The sequence below is a fragment of the Periplaneta americana genome, chromosome 1 (assembly GCF_040183065.1).
Source record: "Periplaneta americana isolate PAMFEO1 chromosome 1, P.americana_PAMFEO1_priV1, whole genome shotgun sequence".
NCBI classification, from domain to species: domain Eukaryota; kingdom Metazoa; phylum Arthropoda; class Insecta; order Blattodea; family Blattidae; genus Periplaneta; species Periplaneta americana.
The window spans coordinates 11,530,738-11,547,433 of NC_091117.1; the positions used below are offsets into that span (position 1 = coordinate 11,530,738).

The following is a 16,696-nucleotide window of genomic DNA, read 5'->3' on the forward strand; positions in this document are numbered from 1 at the left end:
AATAAATTGAACTATCTACGTAGTTCTTGCAGACTTTCCATTGTGCTGTACAATAAATACCCAAAGAATACAATCCCAATTATCTACCTTTTGCTTTATTTTTTGTTTCTGTCTGGTTATATTTTAATCGGGTAATGTAAAACACATCGTCTCTTTTATCTTCCTGTTGGCTCCGGTAAGAATTTTCAGCAGAATATGCTGTGAGGAGTAAAACTGTAAATGTTGTATTTTAAATTAGGTTAGTTTTGAATATCTATGAGGGTGGGAGGGAATACTTTCTGGACAGTTTAACATTTTCGTCACCAGGTGCGCTGCTAAATGCATGGAGTAATTACTCTTTTCGCTACTTGGTGCGCTGCTATTTGTAATAACGCCTCTCCCAAAAATAGATGGCAGCAAGATCAATTTCTACAACAGCGCCTCTAGTATGTGTTACGGGAAACTCATTAAGTTTCGCATCCTATTATATATTTATCCATGACATTGTGTTGTTAGGAAATTGTTTATCGTTTGTCATTTGTTATTTGGAATGTTGTGCTTGTAAATATGTCTTGACCTTATTTATTTAGTTTCCATAGTTTACCCAACAACAATAAGGATAAACTACTTACAAATAACAAAAAGGTAGCAATTAAAAAAAAAAACTTATACAAATTAAACTAAACTAAATTGCATATTGTACTATGGAAGATATAAATGTACTTCTAGAACTAAAAATATCACAATTGTTAAAATACTTATTATAATAGTAACGACTTCTATATATGGTATTGTTTGTACTGTAATTTGTCCGGGGACACCTTAAAAAAAATGTTTTATTAATTCTATTACTATAATTAGGAACTTCAAATTCGACTAGAATGATTAACTGATTACAATTACATTCATTTACAATTGAATGAAGGAACATGACGTCGTAAATAACCCTACGTAATTTTAAAGTATTATAATTGTACACTTTCATAAGCATAGTATATGGAACATAATTTTCGGAACAACTGGATAATACGCACGGCAGACCAATATCGATAGTCGACCCTACTCGCTGGCCACTAGTCACCGGGCCGTACCGAGCCGTATCAAACAAAATATAATCGAAATGGTGGTAGTCAAATTCGCGACTATATTCTTAAATAATTCACTCCATTAGTCAAGTTCAAGGTTTTATGTAGTACAACGGCGGTTTTTTGAATGCATTAAAAGAAAATGAAGATGTAATAAGATCATAAACTAGGTTATCACAAGGAAATTAACAGGAAAAAAGGTGTGTTTCACGGAATACCATTAAAATGACGGAAAGTAAATTTCCGGTTAATGTTCGCCAAAGCGTAAAGTACGTAATTATGACGGCGTTGCTGTTTTATTTCTGGCCTAAAGAAAAATACCTAGCCTTTTACGAAAAAAAAATGTAGGGACCATGAAATTATTCACCGCTTTCATTACAGACCTATTATTTTTTTTATCAATATTACGAATCAAAAACTGTCATATTATATAATTTTAACTACTACATGGACGAATGAAATCAAGCTAACCTAACCAAAGCTAACCAAAGCTAACCTAACCTAACCAAAGCTAACCTAACCTAGCCTAACCTAACCAAAGCTAATCTAACCTAACCAAAGCTAACCTAAGCTAAGCTAACCTAACCGAAGCTAACCTAAGCTAATCTAACCTAACATAACCTTCGTAAATGCAAGGCCTGTAACCGGAGCAAGAAGGGATCTCAATCATTTAATCTGCAATGTACACGCAAAAATAAATTCAAGTAAGGATCACGTCCCGAGCCTCTCCTCTAAGGCACTCGTCATAATTTACTCGCAATATTTACGCAAATACACATTGTCGCTAACAGTGGCGCTATCTCTCAATAATGTTCAGAACGAAGGAGGTAGACAGAGAGAGAAAAAAATTTCTCCCGCCAACTACGCCATACACCAATGTCATGTTCTTATGTTGGTGACATTGTGTATTTACTTAAATTTGGTGATAAACGTAACGGCACGGTTCAAAGCGACCGTGCTAATTCTCCAGTATAGCGTAATTTTCATGTAGTGGATATTACTTCGCGGATATGAAGAAAGTTTATGCTACTTGCGGGCTGAAGAAGATGGAGTGTCAAGTGAGAAAAAACGAATACATCTGGAATATTCTTCCATTTGAGTTTAATAGAGGAGCGAAGGCAACAGAGATGGCTCGAAACTTTAATGCCGTGTACAGAGAGAATGCAATTGGAGAAAGCACTCCAAGAAAATAGTTATGTCGTTTCAACACACAACACCCAGTACTAAAGTTACAGTCACAAAAGATGATGTTATGCGTCTGGTGGGATAGTGTTCTACAAATTGTTTCCCAGGAATGCAAACATAACTGCTGACACTTATTGTCAACAACTCAGATGCCTTGCGGCCGCAACTGAAGAAAAATGACCGGGAAGACTGCATCAAGTGCCACTGCAACACGATAATGAACTATACTGTCTGAATACTCACTGTGAAGCTGCCCAGGTTGTCATACACGTGAATTTCTCCATTACGAAGACTGAATAGCAGCATCTTCCCATCTGGGGACCATTCCACTCCAGTTAGGGTACTGCCCTTCAACTCCTTGCCCCAGATGCGATTTCCATCCACAGAACCCACGATAACAGCACCTAGGCATATTAAATATCACTGTGCAAAGATGTTGTTTCAGGCATGGTGAGTCTATGGATAATGTACGTGACATACAAACACATATTTAATGTTGGATGAAAATCAATATGCTGGGTTCATATCCTGTCATGAGCATCGATATTTTTTTCATTGTCAGTCATATCCTCTATTGTCTTTAGTTTATGATTTGGCATTGTGCATTCAGCTGAAGAAAACTTCTGGTTTAATATTTATTTTTAATGACAAAAGAAATAAGGAAATATTTGATAAATTGACAATTAAACCAATGATTCAAAAATACAATGAACGGCATATCGAACTTACCAGCATAAAATACAAATTTACATGTAGTAGGTTAATGAATAGATTAAGGGTGTGTTCGAGAATAAGGTGCTTAGAAAAATATTGGATCTTCCAATAAGAGTGTCCTACTTTTAACATATAACAGCTGCCATGTTTATGAAGCTATAACAGTCATTTTCATTTTTGTTTTTGTTTTCCGATAAGCTACTATAGTATAATATATAATAAGTTTTTAATTGACCACCTATGCTTATCTTTTATACAGTTATGAATTTTTACATGGATTAGTCTATCACATTAACGTTTTCGATACTTGTTTGTATCATCATCAGATGTATGTACATGATAGTGATTAAAAACCTAGCCAATTGGCGTGTGTTTCGTGAACTTCCGTAGTATGTATGTGTGCATAATGTACTAGTGCATGGTTTCTATTATAATATACTATTAACTAATAACACTAAAACTCTTTTAAAATCTAAAATCAATGTCTAAAATATGATTATTTTTGAACACGTGTTTAAAATACACATTGGTTGTTATTACTTCACTTTGGTTCACTTCCGTGGTTTTGGTGTGTTACGATATTAAATGGGGCGATCATTTTAAATTATAGATTTTCACTAGTCTCACTTTAGTTGCACTGTATGTTGATTTCACGTGATCTTTATATTCTAGATCTAACATTTGCTATTCGTGTTATCATATGCTAAAATTGAAGTTACATAAAGTGAAGTTCACTGATGTAGAGTTTTTTCATTAATAAACCCAGTTGTCTGACATGTTTGATTACAATGATGTCGATCCCCGTGTCCCAGTAAAGCCTTGCATATGGTCGAACTAGTTGACGTGATGAGTTCTCGATGGCTGCGTGGCCATAACAACCAATGTGTATTTTAAACATGTGTTCGAAAATAATCATATTTTAGACATTGATTTTAGATTTTAAAAGAGTTTTAGTGTTATTAGTTAATAGTATATTACAGACGTGGACAAATTATTAGCAAAATTGAAGATTTTTATTATATATTTTTGCAAAATATGATTCTTCAATTTAGACTACACTTGACATTTTTGCGTATTTCCAAATTATTAGCAAAATTGAAGATTTGTACTGTATACTTTTAGAAATTTTAACTCTTCAATTTGGACTACATTTGATATTTTTGCATATTTACAAATTATTAGCAAAACTGAAGGTTTTTATTATATATTTTTACAAAATTCGATTCTTCAATTTGGAATACAGTTGACATTTTGGATATTTTTTTTCAAATTATTAGCAAAACTGAAGATTTTTATTTCATAGTTTTACAAAATTTGACTCTTCAATTTAAACTGTAGTTGACATTTTTGCTAATTTACAAATTATTAACAAAATTGAAGATTTGTATTATATATTTTTACAAAATTTAACTCTTCAATTTAAACTACAGTTGACATTTTTGCATATTTCTGTCTACTGTAATGATAGAAATACGCAAAATTGTCAATTGTAGTCTAAATTGAAAAGTCAATTTTGTAAACAGAATTATCATAAAAATCGTCAATTTTGTTAATAATTTGTCCACGTCTGTATAATAGAAACCATGCACAAGTACATTATGCACACATACATACTACGGAAGTTCACGATACACACGCCAATCACTATCATGTACATACATCTGATGATGATACAAACAAGTATCGAAAACGTTAATGTGATAGACTAATTCATGTAAAAATTCATAACTGTATAAAAGATAAGCATAGGTGGGTAATTAAAAACTTATTATATATTATATAACAGTCATATTTTTCCCAAGGTTACAGTTGTTATTGATAAATAATCATGGAATGTTACACCATTCCACAATGCATAGAAATCATTAAAATTTATTATTAAAAAAAAGTCATCCATTCGCCAAGCATTTCTTCCATTATGTGAAGTGTATGGTGTGTGTGAGATATTGGGCTATGATAAGGGATTATTTTTTACCTCAATTGGAAGGTATGTATCTCAGAAACGTCTCGTTTCAGCAAGATGATGCCACGTGTCATACTGCTCATGAAACAGTCGACCTTTTGAGGAAGAAGTTCAGAGGCTTCATTTCACGTGGTGGTGGTGGTTTAACTGGCACCCGAGATCATGTGATTTAATGCCACTGGATTACTTGTTATGGAGCTTTTGTTAGCTAAATAACGAGTTTATGTCAACAAGCCAGAAACAGTTAATGACCTAAGGAACAATATCACGTGCGTTATTCGTGAAATTGAGCCTGGTTTATGTTCGTCTGTTACTGAAAATTGGAAGATCTGTATACGCACAACCAACAAAGCTCCAGTTGCCATTTAACTGATGTTCTCTTCCATATTTTTATTTTAGCAGGTTTTTTTACGACGCTTTATCAACATCTTTGGTTATTTAGCGTCTGAATGAGATGAAGGTGATAATGCCGGTGAAATAAGTCTGGGGACCAACACCGAAAGTTACCCAGCATTTGCTCATATTGGGTTGAGGGAAAACCCCGGAAAAAACCTCAACCAGGTAACTTGCCCCGACTGGGAATCGAACCCGGGCCACCTGGTTTCGCGGCCAGACGCGCTGACCGTTACTCCACAGGTGTGGACTTCTCTTCCATATGAAATGGCATTAATTGTGCTTCAAAATAGTAATTAAATAAATAAACCTCTTTCGTTTATACAATTTATTTCATTTTAAAAGTGTGACACTCTTATTGGAAGACCTTATATTTAGGGCTAAGAGAGATGAAGATACAGGAGAATGGAGAAAGTTACACAACACAGAACTGCACGTATTGTATTCTTCATCTACCATAATTAGGAACATTAAATCCAGACGTTTGAGATGGGCAGGGAATGTAGCACCTATGAGTGAATTCAGAAATGTGTATAGATTGTTAGTTGGAAGACGTGAAGGAAAAATACCTTTGGGGAGGCCGAGACGTAGATGGGAGGATAATATTAAAATGCATTTGAGGGTGTGTAATATGATGGTAGGAACTGGATTAATCTTGCTCAGGATAGGGACTGATGGCGGGCTTATGTGAGGGTGACAATGAACCTCCGGGTTCTGTAAAAGCCAGTAAGTAAGGTTAACTCATTATCCCTTCCTGAATCCTTTATTAATCATCACTTTAGAATCGAAGATATGAAAAATTGACAATCGCCATATAGTGAAACTTCGATTATCCTAAAACATTTCACTAAATTAATAGCAGATGAATGAGAAATTACTTTCCTGATTGTGATGAATTCAAAGCACATCACGATACACGTCAATAAGAGACGCAATATTCAATTACTTCCAAGTACACAAAATGACTTGGAATTGTAGATTTTCTTCAATACGAGAAACTTACCATCTTCATACACAATACATATTTTCTGTCCATCAGAATTCCACGCCATGCCCTTCACAACAGACTTGTTACGATTGTTGATCATCTCCTCGTACCACGAGCCCTGTACACAAGAAAAAAAATTACAGTAGAAACTGTTTAATTTGAAGTAAATGAGGTCAATATTTATTTATGTATTTCTTCCTGTAACCACTACAGGTTGCCATCGACAAAGAGTACCATGATACATTACATAGAGTAAATGCCTTGAGGCTTAGTGATACATTGTTGTGAGAGTGAAAAATAAACAATTTGAATTATATTGAAACACATGATATTAAACGAAGTAACTAGGGCTTATAATTACGTGATTTCGGATTCAAATATCCAGAAAAAAAACCAGTACTGGACAACAAAAATTAGCCATACAAAATTTTCAAAACACAGATAATAATAATAATAATAATAATAATAATAATAATAATAATAATAATAATAATAATAATATTATTATTATTATTTATTTTATTTTGCCTAGCAGAATTAAGGCCTTGAAGCCTTCTCTTTCACTCAACCAGGTCTACAAATTTAATGTAAATATATATACAGAAAGAAAGACAGTCTTTCAGCTTTCCCAACAATGGGATTGCCTCATTGGACAAAGCATAACAAACACACAGAGTGAAAACAAAAACAGACCACAAAAGAGAAATGTGGAGAACGAACAAGAAAGGGAAATTAAGGCCGTGTCTCAAAGCTCCACACTACACACTAGTGACTAGCAACTAGGTGACTTGTAAACTACACACTAGGGAGCTTCGGACATGTATGCTTGAAGCATGGCCTTCTTCATAGACTATTTTTCTAAAAACCATGACATCACGGTGCAGCACTGAATTAAGAAGGCAGTGTCCCAATGCTTTTTCATTACGAGTTATGTGGAAAAGATAAGGGCTTAATATATTACAATAATGTTTAAACCATTGTACAGAAGGCACTAACAATGTCAATGTTTACAGTTAACGTGTTATTCTACATTATATTTACATTATTTCACTTCCAAAGCATTTTCAGATTTCATAACCCCAATTGCTGATGAGGTATCCATGTTTGTTTAGTGAACAAGTCAACAATCAAGCAAGCATTTTCGTTGACTAGCTACTACGGACTTGATTGCTATGCACTATGTAGCTTTGGATCATGACTTGTGACGTCACATCCGGCTATTTAGTCAACAATCTAGTTCACTTCAGCTGAAAATGTAGCTTTGAGACACGGCCTAGTACAGGAAGAATAAGAGCATACATAACAGGCCTAAACATAGTAAACAAACGGATTAGACGTTCAAACAAAAGTTCTTCCTCTTTAGGAAACAAAGTACAGATGGTATTTTAAAATGGCAAGTGATCCTCTGATAGCGGCAAGGGAAACATCACAAATGAAGTCGTTGTTCAGCTGGAACTTCTTGCAGAAACTGACAAAGAGGCGAGGTATTGTGCCCCTAGCACCAACCATTAGCCCAACTATTTCAATGGAGGTGAGGTGATATTTCTCCAAATAGAATAGAACTGTGGGCTCATAAATTCTGCATTTTTCTGCGTGGACGTCAGTGGGCTGTTGTTCCTTTGCCTCGAACCTGATAGTTGGGTCGATAATGTAGGCGGATGTAGAGCCTGGTGGAATGGCAAGCATGTCAATTCGCCGACAGGATCCTACTGTGTTGATATTATAAAAATACCTGGTTGACTAGTTCCGAGTTGCTGTCCCTCATTTCCAAAGCCTAGTGAGGTCTACCACTATCTTCTGGGTTCCTGTTGTGGTGGGGTGTGTTCATGATTGTGTCGAGAAGGATGTGCATTTTGAAATTCAGTTGAGTGTTCAGGATGTACTGTGAATGTGTTTTGTATGTTTGTAGGCTAAATTTCATATTGCTCTAAAAATCTAGTGTGTCAAGTTTCTGGTTTTTTGGCTGGAGATGTAGTATTTTCATGTCAAGTGTCTATGTTTCTGTAGGCCTAGTTCTGATTGGAGTTTGTGATGTGTTCTGCGTAAGTTGAATTGTTGTATGGTTTGGTTATGGCTGTGATATGTTCCTTGTGACGTAAATATATAAGTATAATAATGAAAATAGATACGTTGTAAAATATTATTTTATTGAAACTTACCAGTTAATTTGAATACATTAGAAATGTAAAGATAATTATTTAGAACAATCATTTATACAGTAGAGGGACCATAACAAAATAATTTGTGTCATTCTGTCACAAATTTGGAGTCCCAACAACAACAATTAAGGAAATTTCTATTATAGCTTTGAACGATTCTCTACAGATTTTACGGCGACATTTGTATTTCAATTCAAATTACAGTTGAATTTTCTCAGTCTATTTTTTTATCTGTATTTTTTTTTTTTTTTTATAAATTTTCATTATGTGAAATATTATCTACTGCAAATTTTAGTTTCTTGTAAACAAATTTCTTGTAAGACATTTTTAATGTCATTTTAAATGTTACTGCTTAACATTCTTTGTCTTTGGCAACCTCACCAAGTTGAGGAAGATTGAATAAATTTGAAATTAAAATTATTTCTATATTTAAATATAATCACTGTTGAACATATGAAGAGAAAATCAATTCAATGAACTACAGTAGTATGAAAAAGCTCAACGTTAGTGTTAAATTACACTTATTTAGTTTATACCCATATTACCATTCAATGTTACCCACTATTTTGAAAATTTCGTAGGCTCACCTTATACAGCATCCAGACGATAATGAGACCATACTGGTCACTAGTTGTAAGTTTCTGATGAATCTCATTCCATGTGATGACCTGGATCTGCCCACTGTGACCCTCCAATGTCTGGTTCATGGACAAGTTTGATGGCGCTGCTAGGCCTTTCACTTTGCTGTCAGGTCCTACGAAAAGTAACTTTATGAACACCAAGCCGTGCTCAAAGTCATTTAAATATGCACTCCTGCATACATGGCTTGAATGTCTTAAATGCAGGTAGTAGGCTGTTGATGACACAAAAGAAAAGAGTTCGGCCTTTGGCCGACACCATGGATCATGTCTTGGTATAGCTCAGGTGGAAAGAGCGCTCAGCACACATAGCTGAGAGGTCCCGGGTTCGATTCCCGTTGCCGGAACGAAGTATTTCCCACGAAATGCCATGACTTTTGTTTTTTCAATATTGATTTTCATTCGTATTTTGCGCTGATCATATTTAGATTATGCACTGAATACTGAAGCTCATCTTCATTGCATGCAACTAGGGCTAAATCATCAGCAAATAGTAGACTGTCAAACTGTAAATTTCGACTGACAGAAATTGAACCATGACGCGTCTCTTTCCAATCTTTAATGATTCTGTTATGACACTGACAAACTGTTTAAACATGATGATTTATTGCATTTTATTTGGTCCTGGTAGCACATGCAATACACATTATTAATTTCTAAAGGTTTATTTTGTAAATAACGATGTAAACGTGCTCCAAATGATTTAGGAATGAAAATATTTTAGTATTGAAATATTTATTACATATTTCGCCAAAATAAATTTCAAATTTGGCAAAATTTTCTTCATATTCTATAGTCGCGACGCTGTTATTCCCAGCATGACTCCTCCTCTTTGCTTACGTCTTAGGAAGTGAAGGCTCTACAAAGTCTAGGTAGGTAGTATCGTTCGCCATTTTTGGTTCTTTCGTTGCCACCAGACAGGAATCTATTTGCCACACCGTTAAACATTATCATGTCGTAGCTGCTATGATAATAAATCAAACGCACTGTAATTGAGCAAATAATTGAGCGGCAAATAACGTCCTCGTGTGCTTTCTGCGAACCCAACGAAAGGGCCAAAATGGCGGGCGATTATTTTAAGTATTTATCGAGCCTTAGGAAATGCATCAGCGCACATGTATAAATGTAGCCGACTGGCAACGTGATTGGCTGCCAGAAATTAGAGCGATGGGACTATAGTTAGCTTCAATAGACAGCTAATATTGCCTAATTTAGCAAGGGCATGGCTTGTATATGCACATGCACTGGCCATTGTTGGAATGGAAATGCCACTGTTATAAAATGGCGTTATCAAAACCTCAGAGAGCTTCTTATGCCCTGAATTTCACAGATCATCATTCTGTTGTGACTGCAGGAAGAGAAGGAGGGTTTATTTTTCAGCAAAACGGTGCACCACCTCACTTCTACCCTTATGTGCGTGAGTGCCTCAACTAGCACCTCCCTCAACATTGGATTGGCTGTTGAAGACCAAAACGTCATGATGTGGCCTCATACTCACCTGACCTAACCTAATCCCTGTGATTTTTTTCTGTGGGGTTATGTAAAGGACAATGTTTACGTTTCCCCTTTTGTCAACAACCTGCATCACAACTACAGAGCAGGCAATAGATTGTGACATGCTGTGCAGAGTGTGGGAGGAATTTGAATATAATTTAGGTGTATGCTGTGAAAAAAAAAAAAAAAAAAAAAAAACATGAAAATTATATTATTTAATGTCGAGGTTATATCAGCGTCTTCAGTGTGCTGGGAGTTTTGTCCCACAGGAGTTCTTTTACATGCCAGTAAATTATTTTCACTGTGAGCACCCGTGTAATTACTAGAAGAGTCATCATATTTTACTTACACACAAGCACACAACATCCACGCATAATGAGAGCTTAAAAGCTAGTCAGAAGTATGAATAATTACTGGGTTGTGCAGCAAATGCTGCAAACTAAGTTCATTAGTCGATCAAATAAAAATTTTTCAGATTTACAGTATTTTGAATGAAGAATACCAGATATTTTGAAAGTTATTTGCTTCCGTAATAATGAAACATACTTCCTCTGAATGTTTTTTTTTATGCCAAATGCTTTTTCTTGAACCTATCCACCTTCAGTTTTTGAGTTTCGATCGCGAAAACGCAAGTAACAATGTCGGGACGATCAGTGGGTTTTTCATGTGGGAGTAAAGCAATAGCTATTTCAGGTCATTGTCGATTGTAGATGAAAGTTAAAAAAATATCAGGTTTGCTATTCTTTCGAACAATAGACATAACATCTTGGTATAGCTATTTTGTAGGCTTCTTATTTTATCAGTAAGTAATACCGTTTGGTCTATCCTTAGGAACTGTAATTTTGGCGCTCTCTCGAGCCAATATTGAAGAGAATCACGCATATAAATATCTACACCACACCGCCATGAAGTATATGGAAAAGACCCAACCCCACTTGATTAATAACTATAAAAATGTTTGATTTTTAAATAACAATATTATTATCTTACGTAATTTTTGTAGTTATATGTATAGCCGCCACTCAGTAAATTATAAAAATGAAGATCTAATTTAAGATATTCTCTACATCTGCTTACATAACCCCAAAATGTTTCACTTTCATATCATCAATATAGCACTAATATGTATAATTAATGAAAAATAATCACATTATGGCATTAACTATAATAATATTTCATTTCTAATGGTAATAATGTCATCAAACCACCTCAAATTTTGTACATTTTAATGTCCAATACATAGCTGTACTCAGAAAATTAAACACCGCAGAATCACACCTTTGAATTATTTTTAGCAAGTCTTGAAGATTTTAATAACCAATTGAATTTGAGCTCTAAGTATGTCAGCAGCAATCCTGCAAGTCATGGCCTTCGTGTAATAGCCTATTGTTTATTGTAGTGTGTTTGTGTTTTGTTTTATTCTGAAATGCAATTAGCTAGTTCTCAAAACTGACGACAGATGGATTTTGGAAAATAGGAAAATGATGTAGGAAAATTGATATTTCACTGAAAACTGCTATTTTTCTGAAAAACTTTGGGTTCCAAGCTTCAAAATGAGGGGTCATTTATTAAAATCCGTTCAGCCGTTTTCCCGTAATTTCCATTACCAGTTCAAATTATATATATATATATATATATATATATATATATATATATATATATATATATATAGATGTGCGCATGAATCAATTGATAATGTCCTGATTAATTTAGTAAATATTTATTTTTAAAAAAAATCTTTGTGATCTACCAAAAAACAGTTGCAATTGATCAATAGATCATGACAAATTGTTTGGTCATCGCTGGTTCATATAATTGTGTATGGTATTAATAAACTTATAATGCGACATATTTTCAAATTCCCTTATTCTCAACAAATATAACTGAAACAGAACTTTGTGAACGGCACTTTTAACTGCTACTATTAATTTCTTTTGTTTACTTCAGCTCTACAGCTGCCTTAAATGTAGTACGATAACATAAAATTATATCCTGCATTTATTGTAAATACTTCAGTACTTTATTGCAAAAAATTTCTTTTACATATCGGATTAAAGTTCATTAAATAAAATACAATAAGAGCCAAAATTAATGTTTTAAATCCAATGTAAATTTTTCTAGAATTTTTTTTTTTTTTGTGAGCATAGAATTTCATATTCAGTCTTCACGGTAACGCAAATTTCAAAGTGTATGTGTAATCATCTACAAAGACAAGGTGTCCTTCCAGGCGCTCAACACACACTGACTCGAGCTTATCCTCTGTTAATCGCATGTCGTTGTTTGGTTGTGGACACTGCCATTCTGTAAAAGTATAAAAAGTCAGCTTATAACAGTTGTGCACACTACTCATCTATTACTGATCGGCATATAAATTTGTGAAAAACATTGATAAAATACTAGCAAAATTACTGCATCAGGCAAGCTTAAATAAAATTATTTTTATTGGTAATATTACAGACCCGATAATGAAGATAATTACAATATTTAAATTTAGGAGACTATTAGATTTTATTTCTTTGTCATGACAGGGTGCAGTGGTACTATATTGTGAACTCAGCACCCAAGAGCTTTCGCAGTATATGGCATTCAAATCATTCTAACCTATATGATGATTCCCCCCCCCCCCCTTTCTTAACTGTAAAGGAGCACAAACGCTAGTTAGGTGTAAATTTTTGTATATTCCATTCCCTAACCGTTTCAAATGTATATCATTTTACTTTTTAGGTGTGTTTCCAAATTATATGCAATAGGCTTTGTCAAATCTGACAACCTTTCCATAAGGGAAGCTAAATTTATTATTATATTATTATGGCTTTGTAGTAGCTCAGTTGGTAGAGCAGCTGGCTACGGACTGGAAGGTCCGGGGTTCGATCCCAGGTGGTGACAGGATTTTTTCTCGTTGCCAAACTTTCAGAATGGGCCCGAGGTTCACTCAGCCTCCTACAAAATTGAGTACCAGGTCTTTCCCAGGGATAAAAGGCAGTCAGAGCGGCGGTGCCGACCACACCAACTCATTCCAGTGCCGAGGTCATGGAAAGCATGGGGCTCTACCTCCATGCCCCCCAAGTGCCTTTATGGCATGTTACGGGGATACCTTTACCTTTATGGCTTTGTAATAATAATAATTGGATTTTATTTCACCATTTTCATTTTATTTATCTAAAAGAGATTTGGATTTTTATTTGTTTTAAGCATAAAAAAAAAGCGATGGCTTTTATTGGAAGCTGTTGAGATTAGGCGAGGTCAGTGACTGTTTTTTAAATCAGAAAGGGAAAAGTGTCATCCTCTATAAGAAGTTCATTCCCTCCAACAAATAGATCCAACAACCTGATCGCCTCACTAACACTGAATGGAGTCTAGAGTCTAGCTCTTAAAATGACAGCTAATGTTTGTGTGCTATGTGCTATACCAGGAAGATCCCAAGACGGAAACCACTGTCGTTGCATCAGTAAGATTGAAACTCTTGGCCACATTTTGGGTGCCTGACACTTTCCTTTTCTCTTCTCTAATTTCTTTTTTTGTTTTTCCTCCGTGTGTTAGTTATGCTTCGTCCAATGAGGCACAGCCTCGTTGTTGGAAAGCTGAAAGAGTGTCTTTCTAAATAAATAAATGTAAATTCACAATAAATATCGCATGAAGACTTGATTTAATACCATGAAGCTTATCTTGTAAAGGAAATGTCTTCTTCAAATTAAATTTTAATCAGAAAATGAACCATTCCATAGAGAACACAGAAAAACATTTACGTATGTACGTAGTGTACACTATGTACAGATTACTGAAATTCAATAAATTTTACTCGTAGTTACATGTTTGCTTTTCTAAACCAATCCACCAAACATATACGGTACAGATCTTTCAGGAGAGAACTGCCTTTCATTAGATTCCATCACATTGCAACATACAACACAATGAAGAGACAGAATTTTTTGCCAGAAAAAGTACAACTGTTTTGCAAATTAACCACAAATTATCATTCCATTCATAAAAGTAATGATACAGAAAGCAATTGACCAAAATACACAAAAATAAATATTCAGTGAAAAAGTACTGAAAGCTAATAAGGACTGATTTATGATGGTCCATGAGCAAATGTTATCGTCCTCTTCAGGCTGTACACAGAACACCATTGCTTATTCATCTACATTGACTCTACATACATATATATGGTTCTCCAAAATGTGCTCTGCTATAAACCAGATTCTGTGATGGACAGAAGTCACTTTCTACAGAACACTGCATTTCAAAATGAAGATATAACTTCACACTGCTTGAATGCAAGTTGACAAAGTATGGAACTTCTCAAGTATAACAAACCAGTTCTTTTTGTTATAATATATTTACTATTTTTCCTTATTTTATATACAGTTTATTAAATCTGTAAAGTGAAAAGTCTGTAGAACTCATCAGTTAGGCTATACCAGTTGGTTGTACTTACTTACTTACTGGCTTTTAAGGAACCCGGAGGTTCATTGCCGACCTCACATAAGCCCGCCATTGGTCCCTATCCTGAGCAAGATTAATCCATTCTCTATCATCATATCCCACCTCCCTCAAATCTATTTTAATATTATCTTCTCATCTATGTCTCGGCCTCTCCAAACGTCTTTTTCCCTCCGGCCTCCCAACTAACACTCTATATGCATTTCTGGATTCGCCCATACGTGCTACATGCCCTGCCCATCTCAAACGTCTGGATTTAATGTTCCTAATTATGTCAGGTGAAGAATACAATGCGTGCAGTTCTGTGTTGTGTAACTTTCTCCATTCTCCTGTACCTTCATCCCTCTTAGCCCCAAATATTTTCCTAAGCACCTTATTCTCAAACACCCTTAATCTCTGTTCTTCTCTCAAAGTGAGAGTCCAAGTTTCACAACCATAAAGAACAACCGGTAATATAACTGTTTTATAAATTCTAACTTTCAGATTTTTCGACAGTAGACTGGATGATAAAAGTTTCTCAACCGAATAATAACAGGCATTTCCCATATTTATTCTGTGTTTAATTTCCTCCTGAGTATCATTCATATTTGTTACTGTTGCTCCCAGATATTTGAACTTCTCCACCTCTTCAAAAGATAAATTTCCAATTTTTATATTTCCACTTCGTACAATATTGTCGTCACGAGACATAATCATATACAGTACTTTGTCTTTTCGGTATTTACTTCCAAACCTATCTCTTTACTTGCTTCAAGTAAAATTCCCGTGTTTTCCCTAATCGTTTGTGGATTTTCTCCTAACATATTCACGTCATCTGCATAGACAAGCAGCTGATGTAACCCGTTCAATTCCAAACCCTCTCTGTTATCCTGGACTTTCCTAATGGCATACTCTAGAGCAAAGTTAAAAAGTAAAGGTGATAGTGCATCTCCTTGCTTTAGCCCACAGTGAATTGGAAACGCATCTGACAGAAACTGACCTATACGAACTCTGCTGTACGTTTCACTGAGACACATTTTAATTAACCGAACTAGTTTTTTGGGAATACCAAATTCAATAAGAATATCATATAAAACTTCTCTCTTAACCGAGTCATATGCCTTTTTGAAATCTATGAATAACTGATGCACTGTACCAATTGGTTGTAAGGACAAAAATTGTTTTAGTTAAAGATCCTTTATCAAACTAATTAAAAATTATTTATCGTTAAATATTATTTGTTTACAGTCTCTCATACTTATTTTTCTTTCTACATTTTCCATACGCTCAATAATAATTTTAAGAACTCCGCAAACGTATAGGATGTAGTATGAAAGTTTCATAACAGGAAAGTGGTAATCACCTGGCTGGAGCTTCAGAACTTTCAGCAAGCCCTCTTCTCCTCCACAGGCGAGGTATCCCTGCTCCCGGTTCCATGCCAGGCAGTTCAGTTTTGTGTTGTTCGGGATAGCAATCTATAATTCAGTACAATTATTGTATTATCAGTTCTTTATAAAAATTACAGACATTATCGATGTTATACCTATCTGAAAAAAATACTGACGTAACCCATACCTTTGTACTTAGAATGTAAATATCGAAGTACATTAATGTAATGAAAGATATCTTATAATTGTACTATTTTGTTTATATTGTAAGTCTATTTCTTAATCGCA

General features: G+C 34.8%; 1 protein-coding gene across 3 annotated transcripts in view; it reads right to left on the minus strand.

The window, feature by feature from the left end:
* Nucleotides 1-16,696, minus strand: part of Oseg4 (intraflagellar transport protein Oseg4) — a 64,725-nt gene that overhangs the window by 45,430 nt on the left and 2,599 nt on the right. For all 3 annotated transcript variants that reach the window (XM_069835679.1, XM_069835590.1, XM_069835501.1), the window contains exons 2-5: nucleotides 16,384-16,495; nucleotides 9,054-9,220; nucleotides 6,323-6,425; nucleotides 2,493-2,653 (exon numbers count right to left, since the gene is read on the minus strand). In XM_069835679.1, coding sequence (XP_069691780.1) covers nucleotides 2,493-2,653; nucleotides 6,323-6,425; nucleotides 9,054-9,220; nucleotides 16,384-16,495 — 543 coding nt within the window. The remainder of the gene's footprint in view (nucleotides 1-2,492; nucleotides 2,654-6,322; nucleotides 6,426-9,053; nucleotides 9,221-16,383; nucleotides 16,496-16,696) is intronic.